General features: G+C 41.2%; 2 protein-coding genes across 4 annotated transcripts in view; one reads left to right on the forward strand and one right to left on the reverse strand.

Annotated features, from left to right (window-relative positions):
- degs1 (delta(4)-desaturase, sphingolipid 1) overlaps positions 1-2,075 on the reverse strand; it is a 30,211-nt gene extending 28,136 nt beyond the window's left edge. Inside the window, exon 1 of the mRNA XM_028602855.1 lies at positions 1,508-2,075. Within this exon, the coding sequence (XP_028458656.1) occupies positions 1,508-1,589 (82 nt within the window). The 5' untranslated portion in view covers positions 1,590-2,075. The remainder of the gene's footprint in view (positions 1-1,507) is intronic.
- A 33-nt stretch (positions 2,076-2,108) lies between these two features.
- On the forward strand, positions 2,109-11,555 carry LOC114571716 (tubulin alpha chain). Of its 3 annotated transcripts, none has more exons than XM_028602852.1 (4): positions 2,109-2,296; positions 9,649-9,871; positions 9,964-10,112; positions 10,222-11,555. In XM_028602852.1, the coding sequence occupies exons 1-4, from the start codon at positions 2,294-2,296 to the stop codon at positions 11,200-11,202; spliced, it is 1,356 nt and encodes a 451-aa protein (XP_028458653.1). In that variant the 5' UTR covers positions 2,109-2,293; the 3' UTR covers positions 11,203-11,555. The 3 variants fall into 3 exon arrangements, with proteins under 3 accessions (XP_028458653.1, XP_028458654.1, XP_028458655.1); XM_028602853.1 differs by lacking the exon at positions 2,109-2,296 and adding an exon at positions 2,531-2,603; XM_028602854.1 differs by lacking the exon at positions 2,109-2,296 and adding an exon at positions 9,540-9,558.
- The last annotated feature ends 902 nt before the right edge of the window (positions 11,556-12,457 follow it).

Here is a 12,457-nt window from a genome sequence, read left to right on the forward strand (position 1 = left end):
AGTGGCCAAAGCGTCAAAAAGCTTCCCCGTACTTTCTGGCAAGCATCCTTGACAGGGCGGCCAGAGCTACTTTGCAGCTCAAGTCGGCGGCGGTGTGTACGTACAGTAAGGGATTGGTCAGGGGATAAGACTTGTACATGTAAGCATGGACGCCTGGCCAATGCTATTGAAGGGCGGGTCTTGGCGTGCCCATAGTGGGAAAAAAATATTGCATCCCGGACGGCAGCTAGCAGGGCGAGCTAGCTACCAGCAGGATATCTGAGTTGAAAACGCATCTTGTTGTCACGTACGCATCATGTTGCAGACACTTTAATTAGAGATGCACCGATAGACCTTGCCACCCTGACTGGCTTCGGGAGGGGCGGATGTGCGCATGCGCGTGTTTCAGAACACAAGACAAAATAAGAGTGTTCCTGCAAAATAAAACATGGCAAAATAATCGTTTTTTCTCGATTTTACCATTTTGGTGATCATTGGGAGCCAAAAATCGAAATTAAATTAATTGCACAGCCCTAAGGCACAAAGGCACAACTGCTGTTTTAGCTAAGTGGGAGCTCTAGACATAGCTGCAGCAACACCGATTCAACTCCTTTAACGGTGCAGCTCTGATAAATTATCTACAATCTTTATAGGAGATTGCAACCATAAAAACATGGGATTTTGATGCTGAATATTTCAAGCAGCATCATATAACTTAATAATATAATATTAGAGCAAGCAGATACAGAACATACTGTATTTTAAATAATGTAAAGTTGTATTAAGAATATACTATTATTATACAGTACGCACTTCTCTGCTAAGCATGACAGGGTCGATTTTCTTGCTTGCTTATGTAAATAACGTTATACGTATTTCATCATTTAACAGTGGCTACTTATACTATCTCTCAAAAGCCAATAAACACATACTAAAGAACATGTTTAACACATGGCAGAAGTGTCAAAGTCCAAGTAAAAGTCTTGTGTAAGCCTAGTCTTCCGGTATAGTGTGTATCCATATAATGCAGTATGTGAACCGTTATGGCACCGTTACTGTGAGAAGCTCAAAAGAGAGTTAGCGTTGTTATTTCAGGGAGTGGCGACAAGACTACTGGGACTGTAAGGTTACGCTACATTGCTAACGTTATGTTTCCTAAAGCCAACTGGCTGCAACTAGCTTAACGTTATATAATAACTATCTGTATTTCGATAACAGCCATTGTGGTGTCTCTCGGTCACTAAAAGGGAGTAAACTATTCACCAATGTTAAACCTAACCTATGACCGTTAAGCTAGCACTTGGCAAATTAACAGGCGGATGTGGAACCGTTAGCTAGCTAGTTGCGTTAGCAAACCGAGTCAGCTGATATGGTAGTGGTGGTATTTGCTACGCGTTTAACGAACGTTATTCATCAACAAAGTCACCCAGGCGAGTTAACATAGCTAGTTATATCTAAGTTAGGGTTAACTTACGTTATAGGTTAACTAGCTAGCTAACAAGACTTGCTATCGGATAAGTTAGCTCACCCAGTATTTCTTTTCTCCTGTCGGCATGCGGCTGGTCCGTATACACCCACTCGAAGTCCTCACGGGCGACTCGATTCCCCATCTTTTTATCACTGTTTTAAACAACTTACTTAGACAAAGAAGTAATGTTAATTAAATATCACAAGGTCGTTTCAAAAGAGAACTCTGACTCTTCTCCTCTCCTCTGTGGTCCACCTCTCCTCTCTCCTCGCCTGGCTGATTTGCCCGAACATCAGTCACTCCTCCCCGCTGTAGTCAGCTCCTCCTACCAGCTTCATCGAAGAACGGAGAGGCGAAATTCTGAATGACGCAGTTGTTCAACGCTATTACAGTATTGTTATTAACGTTTCTGAAATAACTAATGATCACATTTTACCAATAAGTAGAGTAGTAGATATCCATTTAACTATTGTCAGAAAACCCAGCAATAAGACTAAAATATAAGCCCTTTCATGCAAAAGGAAGAGAAAAAAAACAAGAGTAAAGGTCCCATACATGGTGCTCTTTTATATAGGCCTTAGTGGTCCCCTAATACTGTATCTAAAATCTCTTTCCCGAAATTCAGCCTTGGTGCAGAATTACAGCCACTAGAGCCACTAAAGTCCCACAATGAGCTTTCCTTAGTATGTGCCATTTCTGTGTCTGTGCCAGAGCCATAGAGATATAAGAGTTGCGACACTCGTTGATCTCGCTAGCGGGGGGTCACGTGGTTCATGTGAGCCTGTATAGTTCCAAACACACGCAGCAGTTCTCCTATGGGACTGACAGCAGCGATTGCGATATTGAATGGTAAATATGAATAAAAACACATACCCATGTATTTGTTTGATTGTTATTGCATATTTATAAATGTCAGTTTTACATTTAGAATGGGGTGACAACTGAAAGCTATGTATAGATAAGTTTTTAAGTTTTGCAAGAGTTCTCCCTTGCGCTGATGAGTCTTATGACGTCGGTAAAACAGCGCGCCCCTAGTGATATACCAAACACCGAAGTTCTGCTACGTGATCAATTTGTTGAACATGTACTTGATGGCGCCCTTCGTCACGAGTTGAAACAGTGTGTGCGCAGGCAGCCGGCCGCTACCTTGCTGGAGGTAAGAGCAGAGGCTATCCGGTGGGAGCGAGAGGGTTTGCCAGGGGGCGATAGGGGTCGAAGTCACTCTGTCCCTTCAGCCCTTGGTTTTCAGTTTGGCGTTCAGAGTTACCCTCGGCCGGTTGTTAATTCACCTCCGGTATCTGAGTTGGGTGAAATGCGGGAGATGTTAAAACTACAGCAAGGGCAGCTTAACTAGCTCACTCAGAGTATTGCCCGCTTGCAGAGTTCCAACCAGCGTGGTCGTTCATCTTATAATGGCCCCATAATATGTGGCGGCACGAGAGCTGACAAAACCAAACACCGACAACGCCACCCTGGGAATTTCACCCAGAGAATGATATCACTTACTAATGAATGATTTTACTTCCAATTGCAAGATTATTGATATTTTTAAGGTCACACAGGTCAGTATACAAAGGCGCCAAAGACGAGGTTCAACTTACAAAAAGGATACGATTTTATTTCAATAAAAATCAATAAAGTTAAAAACAATCAATTTAAAACACATTCACACCAAAAAGGGGGGAAAATAATTGTTCTGCAGCTTACCAGTGGCGGACAAGGGGGTACTAGGGGGTAAGGGGGATCCCAGGGAAAGTCACCCGTGAACACACAAAAAAAACACAACAGTGAACACAGCAAATGAAAACGGGGAAACACAGCACACCGCAAAGGAGATACCACCACCCGGACACCAACACCACCACCTTCGGCTCTCAGTCAACTAAAAATGGGGAGAGAAATGGGAAACACACACGAAATTAAAGGGTTTCACTCCACAAAAGAAATATCAAAAATCAATAACAGATTATAAAGAAACAAATTGAAAGGAATCGAACACAATATAAATACAATATAATGGCCAGAACTAAAATAGCTGGTTCCAGAAAGCCATACAAAGCAAGAAACAAAACAAAACACTTATAATTGACACAACATAACCAAGAAAAATCAATGTTTAAATAAAAAAAAGACTAACTAAAGAAAACTAAACAAAATATAAGTACAACTTTTAATTAAATTGAAAACAAAATAGAAAGAAAATAAAGAAAGAAACAACTAAATCAACCAAATTAAAGTAGGGAGTCAAACCCCTCAACTATAAAACAATGGCTCGATAAAACAGGTGACTCATTTTGGCCCACTAGCCGTGAAGGCAAGACAGGCGTGCAGCAAATCACTACGATATTCAATTTTCAATAACAGCAGCAGCCTTGGCAAAACAGCAGTGTCTCGGCAAAACAGCAGCGTCAGCAAAACAGCAGCGTCAGCAAAACAGCAGCCAGTAGTGGAAGTACTAAGCAGCTACAAGGATCTCCGGTGGCTTCAGCCCAGTTCCGCTCAAGCAGAGTTTTGGTAAGCCCAGAGGGAGGAAGCTCCGAGCCTGCAAACGTAGCAGCTATCAGTGTTACTCGCTCCTCATTCACGCGTTCAACCAGCAAGGTGAATGACAGCCCGCCAACCGAAGATCTGTAGCACAGCAGAGCACCTACACGGAGTGAGCGACGCGGAAGTATGACGCACTTCCGTCACCAGCAGGCAAGACAGGGCGGAAGGGGGAAACTAGCAGTTTTTATATGGGGCCCTGAGGCAGTGATTGGTAAACAGAGCACCAGGTAGTTAGGAGTTCAACTCATACTGCTACGGAGGGAATCCTTCACGTCTGTGTTAGCATGATAGCACTAGGCTACTGTCCTGTATTGTCCCAAACACCGTTAAATGACATCACATAGTACGCGAGGGTCACCGGGGACCTGAAGCTCAACGCCAGGCCCATGCAAAAACATCAAAAATAAACTAAGTCCCGGGGACCCGAAGGACAACACAAGGGTTAACCTTACTACATCTTTTTGAAATCAAAGATGATTCAAGATGTTCTTTTTTGCACATCTGGACTATTGTATTTTCCTTGATCTTGCTTGTAATTCCGATTCACTTACCCGTGGTCAGAGAGCGATTGAGAAAGCAGAGTAGCAACAGTCCATTCAGCATTTAGTGTCCAGCCCACTTCTTCTGATGAGGCACGAGTTGACCACACAACCATGATCATTTTAAGACTAAGCCATACACCAAGTATCACATATTTTAAAGAATAACAACTGTGTGTATGTGTGTATGTATGTATGTACAACCATGATCATTTTAAGACTAAGCCATACACATATATTAAAGAATCAATACACTGAATACACTTGGATGAACACATTTTTTTTATTAAACAATGAGTGACACAACAAGAACAAGTACAGAAAAAATGAATACAGTGGGGAAGGAGACAATTAAAAGCAATACAACTAAGATTCACCGCTGGCACCACTGGTTATAAAACCCTTCAGCAAATGCAGATTCTACTGCCTAACATCTGCACGCTGCAAAGGAGGATACAGCATGTAAATCTGGAGCCAGGAGTTTGGGGGGTTAGTGTTTGAGATGCTCAGTGTTTAATAAAACAAATTCTCCCCACATATATCAGGCTGAGGTTTCTGGAACAAACAACAAGTGGAGACAAGTATGAATAAGAGCAACAAAGTAGAGCCAGGGATATGGGGAATAGTATAAGTGATTAACAAAAAATATCCTCCACATATATCAGGCTGAGGTTAAAGATTCAATCATAGTGCATCAGGGTAAACAGCCGTGATAAGGGTTACCTTGGCAGCAAGAGTCAGACTAAGAACGCAATTTCAACACAGCAGACTTCCTCACCTAAGGTCATAACATCTAGTCCACTGCCAGTCCACTGCCAAACACCTTACTGGCCGCCATGGATGTATTTGGCCTCTCCATCCCCGGCACACCGTCTGCAGCCTCCAGTCTCCTCTTATTTCAGCAGCCAGCAGCCACCACCAGCAGCCGTCGCCAGCACCAGTAGGGCTGCTGGAATATGGAAAGAAATATTATCATAATTATTTCGGTCAATATTGAAATCACGATAATTTAACACGATTACTTGTTGACTTCTGGAAAGATGTTGCAATTATTGAACTTAAAAAAACAGTGGAAAACGTTAAATAAATCAACAGTAAAAAAAGAATTATGTCATTGTCATATGCCACTTACTGATATTTTGTGTGTGGAATAACTTGTATTCATACATGAAATCCAACAGCCCTTTCAAGGGTATAATTAAACAAATGCAACCTTATTTCTAGACACAGTACTCAGCTGACTAGCTAACACCATCAGGTTCAGTAGATAAAACCGAAATAAAACCCGTCCTTAATCAACCGTAACGATCCAATAATCCAACATCAATAACTAACTAAATAAAAGTTGTCAGAGATTCACTACTGAACTTCGTAATTGTTGGTGTAACGATACCTTCACAGCTGGCGAAGTCAAGCTAAGAAACGAGCTAACAAACTAGCAGGCAATTGGTCGGCTACCAAGATAAAAAATATATAATCACGCTGTGCACACACACAAATAAAGATCAGTATATGCATCATAAACGGCCTCTGATAAAATATAGACAGTTGACAATTCAAAAGAGGTAGCTATTTAAGCAACTTACCTCAGAAGTTACTCGATGGCCAGCAATGAAACCAAATGATGTCCGACGCCGTGAATGGATTGTTTGGAACTATGCGAGGCTGCATACCCCAGAAGTAGGCGGGAAAAAGCGTACAACGGAGTCCAAATAGTCTTTCTCTATCACTCTGTCTGTAGCTATTGAAGATGAGAGGGGGGGCAAGGTGGAGAGTGGGGGTGTGGCCTTTCCCAACTGCCACTTTGCTCGTTTGAAAGCCATGATGTCTCTCTCTCATGGGTGGGCAAAATTCTCAAAATTCTGGGCCCTGTAGAAAGGCATTCTTTATGGGCCCCTCCCCACATCCACAGCTATTCATTCTACTATCTTTTTTGGCCCTCCTCACATGAGGGCCCTGGGTACTCAGTCCCATTTTGACCCCCAATCCGACAACCCCATCGTAGAGCTTGGCCACTTCTTCACTGCCAGCAAGGACGCAACCCCTTTGTGAGGCAGCATCCTTCCTATGACCATAAACGAGCAAAATCATAGAGGAGCAGAAGGCATGCTATCAAAATGATCAAGACAATTAGTTATTGCTGCATAAACAGGCCATGCTATTCCAAATGTAGACCTATAAGGATAAAAAAAACACTCTAATTAACAAGAGTGAAAAGAAGAGTCATTCTTTTTTGGCATGGGGTAATGGAGGACTCTAGGTGGGCACCAGATGTCAAGGCCATATTTTTCGTAGAAGTATTGTATTAAGAAATGTGTTGCAACGGAAACGGTTTCTCTGTCAATTTGTGTCTGTTCTAATTTGAATGTTCCTCTGCACACTTAAAGCATGATTAGCTAATTCTGTTGTTGCCCTTTCATTTACCATGTCTGCCATTGACATTGGAAACCATACTTCCACGCTCTAGCCTAATGAGGAACTATGAAGTTCTGTTTTATAGAAAATGAGTACCACTCAGAAAGAGATGTGGTTTTAGATATTGGCAATGCCGTTGGTGGATATCATGTGGTAAACCTTCGTAAGACTACTACACTCTAACCTGGATGTTTTCCCTAAGTTTTAATACTATGCTCAGCCGCCAAATCTAACTCTGGTCAGCTGAAGTAAATCATTGAATCTTCCACCTGTTTTGATCATTCAGAACTGAATGTGTAGGCCTTCTTTCTCTCACTGCACATCTTCTCTTTCAAACCGTTTCAATTCCCATTCATTCATAACAGCCGCCCTATGATTTGCATAAACAAACTCCCGCTGAACCAGAACCTGGGCACATAACTGTTCAGGTGGGCACACATTTTTTGTAGGGCATAAGTAACATTGACCTGACGTTGCAAGACAAGAACAGTGATTTTTATTTGTCCTTACATACTGCACTGCTTTAAAATGACAAGATCAAAATTAATATAAATGAAAAGATGGTTTGATTTGAGTTTCTTTAAATACTTTATCAAGAAACAGCATGTTCATGTTAAGCTTCTTTAGCAGAGTTATGTCACATTTGAACACTTTATTTTGTTAAGCTTTTATTGTGTTTCCCAGAAATAAGTTTCAGCTCAAAATTAAAACAAATAAAGCAACAATGTTGTACAATGTACACATTTTTTTTTTTTATCCTTGCCTATAGTATAAAAACTCAATTTCAAAGCAGTGTCACCAATATGAGCTAAATTACGTAACTAAATGTCTCTTCTACTGCTTTAGTACAACTGTAACTTTAAATGAGATTAAAATACACTAAAAGACAACATTCATAATACTTTTTATAAGATATACTCGGGCAGTCTCCATGTTTGGGCCACGTTTACTGTTTGCATGTTTTACTTCTAAAACACTGTTTATCTATTTTCATATTGTCTTGTTACAAATAACATAGAGCTACCAAAAGCATTGAAATAGTAATAAACACAATTAATATTGATCACAATTAATTGATCAATGTATGCATATCTGAATGAAAAGCTCCACATAAAAGGAGAATGCATGGGCCATATATGGCTGACATGTGGATCACTCATTAGATTCCTCTGAATCAGAGAAAAAGAATGATGTGTGGGTCATTACTGTCTGTAGGCTACTTCAATACAGCCAACAAACGGCGACAAAGAGCAGAGCTCTTACTAATAAGTAACTAATATGGAATGGTCTGGCTACACCACAGATACATTCTAGGATAGGAGGGGAAAAAAACGCTCTGGGTTGTTTTCATTCGAATCACTATCTTAGGTGGCTCTGCAAAATAGTCTCGGGAAGGAACTTGCTTTGGTGGAACATTTTCACCCCACAAAAGAAAACGCCAAATAAACAGCCATTAGTCTGGATCCACGGAAGTACATTTCCAGGATAAAGCCTGAAAGGATGTCTGCTCTTTGTGTGTTACTGTTCTCAAAATCCCTACGCCACAGAAACAAGCTTCCAAACACCAATAATTGCTTGCAAATCTCTCAAAATGGTGGACAATGATTGCTGTAGTAGTTTACTTAGCCTTAGTAAAACATCAAAATATTCACATTCTTTGATAGCATATTTAATTATTTAACTTTAAAAAAAAACAATAATATTGTAATTGTCTTAATTGTATGGATACAACATATGCAATAATGTTTTAATACAAGTGGGAATTCACATGGGACTCACCTAGCAACAGCAGCTGCACTCTCCTAGCTACTCCTTGAAGCGTAACCTTAACGCTAGCTAGCTGTGTGAGAGTTAAATCAATTTCTTCAGTTTATTTTAACTACTTTAGAGCAGCTTCATGGTGAGCATGGAATAATGGGAAGTTTTCTTTTTTGATTTAACCAGGCTCACAGTCCACATTTTATCAATTAACTTATCAATGTAAGGCAAGCTATCTCTTTATCTGCATTAACGTTTAACGTTAGCTAACGTTACTTTTAACATTATTTAGCTAGCTTTAACGTTAGTTAGCTAACGAATTAAAAGCCTAAGGTAAGGAGCAGTTGGCAACGTTTTTATGTTTTATGGCAATGTTACGGTGCAATTTGTGGTTTTTAATATTAAGTGTAGCGCTAGTTAAAGTTGTTATCATATTGCTTATGGAAAAGGCAGCGCCAACAGTTACACCTTCTGTGTGTGCCGTGTGCACACTGACCCGTTATAACGTAGGAACGTTAGCTAGTTACCACCTATTTAAATAGGCCTGGCTGCAACACTGTTTTTTTTCCCCAACAATATTAATGAATCAGACACTTAATCTGTAATCTGTCATACTACAATTCAATTCAATTTTAATTATAGTGTCAGAAGTTATCTCAGGACACTTAGGATACTGTTCATAGTTTAACTAGTTACAGAGATTTTTTTGTCTGAATAAACGGGTTCATTTTAAGACTGTAAATACATGTTCAGCATGAGTCAAGCATTTTTTATTTCTTTTTTCCCTCCTTCCTTTGAACCTTAGCTTTTGAGGTGTGATGATGATCTCAATCATCTAACGATTTGGTACACGTGAGTGCACCATTTTGTTTTCTTTTCCAGTGTCACATATCTAAAATAATGCATACAAGTAAATAACCTCTTGTTCTTTTCTGTCCACAGCGTGAGTGTGTGTCAGTGCATGTGGGTCAAGCTGGTGTCCAGATTGGCAATGCTTGCTGGGAACTTTACTGCCTGGAACATGGGATCCAGCCGGATGGACAGATGCCCAGTGGCAAGACTTGTAGAGGAGGAGATGATTCCTTCAACACCTTCTTCAGTGAGACTGGAACTGGAAAGCACGTCCCCAGGGCTATTTTTGTGGACCTGGAGCCCACTGTCATTGGTAAACTATAACTGAATATTTAGATGCCATAGTTATTACCTTTGTGTGTAGTCAAACCCTCAAGTGATTTTAAAATGAATTGCTCTCCTTAGATGAGGTGCGCACTGGGACCTACCGCCAGCTGTTCCACCCTGAGCAGCTGATCACCGGCAAGGAGGATGCTGCCAACAACTATGCCCGCGGACATTACACCATTGGCAAAGAGATCATCGACCTGGTGCTCTACAGGATCCGCAAACTGGTGGGTAACTTGATATCAGGAGGGATCCATTCCCTAATTTTCAAAAATGTAATTAAATGACATGACTGTATCTCATATGTGACTGCTGTCTCTCCCTCTCTGTCCTTAGGCTGACCAGTGCACTGGCCTTCAGGGCTTCCTGGTTTTCCACAGCTTCGGAGGGGGCACCGGCTCTGGTTTCACCTCCCTGCTGATGGAGAGTCTGTCTGTTGACTATGGCAAGAAGTCCAAGCTGGAGTTCTCTGTCTACCCAGCTCTCCAGGTGTTCACGGCTGTGGTGGAGCCCTACAACGTCATCCTGACCACCCACACCACACTGGAGCACTCTGACTGTGCCTTCATGGTGGACAACGAGGCCATCTACGATATCTGCCGTAGGAACCTCAATATCGAGCGTCCTTCTTACACCAACCTGAACAGGTTAATCAGTCAGATTGTGTCCTCCGTCACTGCCTCCCTTCATTTTGACGGTGCCCTCAATGTTGATCTGACAGAGTTCCAGACCAACTTGGTGCCATATCCCCGTATCCACTTCCCTCTGGCCACCTATGCCCCTCTCATATCTGCTGAGAAGGCTTACCACGAGCAGCTTTCAGTGTCAGAAATCACTAATGCCTGCTTTGAACCAGCCAATCAGTTGGTGAAATGTGACCCTCGCCACGGCAAATACATGGCCTGCTGCCTTTTGTATCGTGGTGATGTGGTGCCCAAAGATGTGAATGCTGCGATTACAACCATCAAGACCAAGCGCTCCATCCAGTTTGTGGACTGGTGCCCCACTGGTTTTAGGGTGGGCATCAACTACCAGCCGCCCACTGTAGTTCCTGGTGGAGACCTGGCCAAGTTCCACAGGGCTGCGTGCATGCTGAGCAACACCACTGCTATTGCAGAGGCCTGGGCTCGGCTTGACCACAGATTTGATCTGATTTATGCTAAGCGGGCTTTTGTTCGTATGTATGCGGGTGAAGGGATGGAAGTGGGAGAGTTCTCTGAGGCTAGAGAAGATATGGCAGCTCTGGAGAAAGATTATGAGGAGGTTGGAGTCGACTCTATTGAGGATGAGGGAGAGGAGGAAGGAGAGGAATACTAATAAGTAAATCTAAGTTGAAAGTGTCATTCCTGAACAATGTACAGGAGCACAATATTCTATATAATATTGTTTTTAGATGTGTAACCTTTTGTTTGAGTTCCAAATATATCGCTGTAGTTGTAAAAATGTGCCTTTGTGTACTGGTATGTGGATGAGGGTATGGAGGAGGGTGAGTTCTCTGAGGCCAGAGAACATGGCAGCTCTGGAGAAGGATTAGAGGAGGTTGGAGCTATTAGTGTGGGAGATGAGGATGATGATGACGGTGAGGAGTATTAAACAGACATGCATTCCCCTGTATTGATCTCTGATCTGTTATTAATGTAAAAAAAAATAAAGCTTGTTCATTGACTGCACTATATTGCTCTCTTTAATACACTCCTTCCACAGGGAAGTGCTCACTCTAATTTAAGCCACTGTTAAACATTCTAACATACAAATTTTATTTGCTTAAAATAGGTTGTATATTGTTTTGCTTTGTCACTCAGAAGATCTAAAACACTTTGACAATAGAAATGATCTTGCCGCTTAACTCACTTTAATCCCATGGGGACTGGTGTTCAACAGATGTTTGAACTCCTGCACCTATGCTAAAATGGGAAACTACCCTACATTTTTTAATTGTTGCAGTATACCATTTGTAGATCTTCCGTTTATTAATTTAAGGTTATTTGTGTTCATGAGAGACGCTTGAGAAGAACCAAGACCTAAACAGTGGGTGAAAATGATCTTGTTATGGAAAAACTCAGGAGCAGCTCAACTCTGTATATGTGAAGAAGGTTTGGGAGACTTCTAGAGTGAGGAGAATTAGGATTAAGCAGTACAATTTAAACACAGTGTAGTATCATGTAGTGCCATCCCAACTCTAAAAGTAGTAGTAGTATTTAAACTTATGCTGGACATACAGGATTTAGAGATGACCAAATAATGAGTTGTCTGTATTGTTTCACCCCTACTGTTAATATTTAAGGCTCATATAAGACTTAATCAATACCAACAACAACCTTACAATGACCTGTCAACTGAAAATACTCTGTCAGTCTTGAAAAAAAATCCTCGTTCCACTCAAGAAATCAAACATCAGAAGATTAAACTGTGTTAACTCAAAACAAGTTCATACAAATGCCCTTTAGCATTATAAAGACATTCTTATATTTTTATTTTTCAGTTTCATTATAAATCTTGTTTAAGAAAAATGTGCTTTTAAGAGATTATTATTTGCTGGTAGCACTATGGTCAAACTGTAAACCACGGCTTG

The sequence above is a fragment of the Perca flavescens genome, chromosome 17 (genome assembly GCF_004354835.1).
Source record: "Perca flavescens isolate YP-PL-M2 chromosome 17, PFLA_1.0, whole genome shotgun sequence".
Taxonomy (NCBI): Eukaryota; Metazoa; Chordata; class Actinopteri; order Perciformes; family Percidae; genus Perca; species Perca flavescens.

Bases quoted from the DNA above. Each gene is read 5' to 3' on its own strand.
- LOC114571716 (XM_028602852.1), top strand. The intron at 9,872-9,963 runs GTAAACTATAAC...TGCTCTCCTTAG, and splicing joins CCTGGAGCCCACTGTCATTG to ATGAGGTGCGCACTGGGACC. The intron at 10,113-10,221 runs GTGGGTAACTTG...CTCTGTCCTTAG, and splicing joins TCTACAGGATCCGCAAACTG to GCTGACCAGTGCACTGGCCT.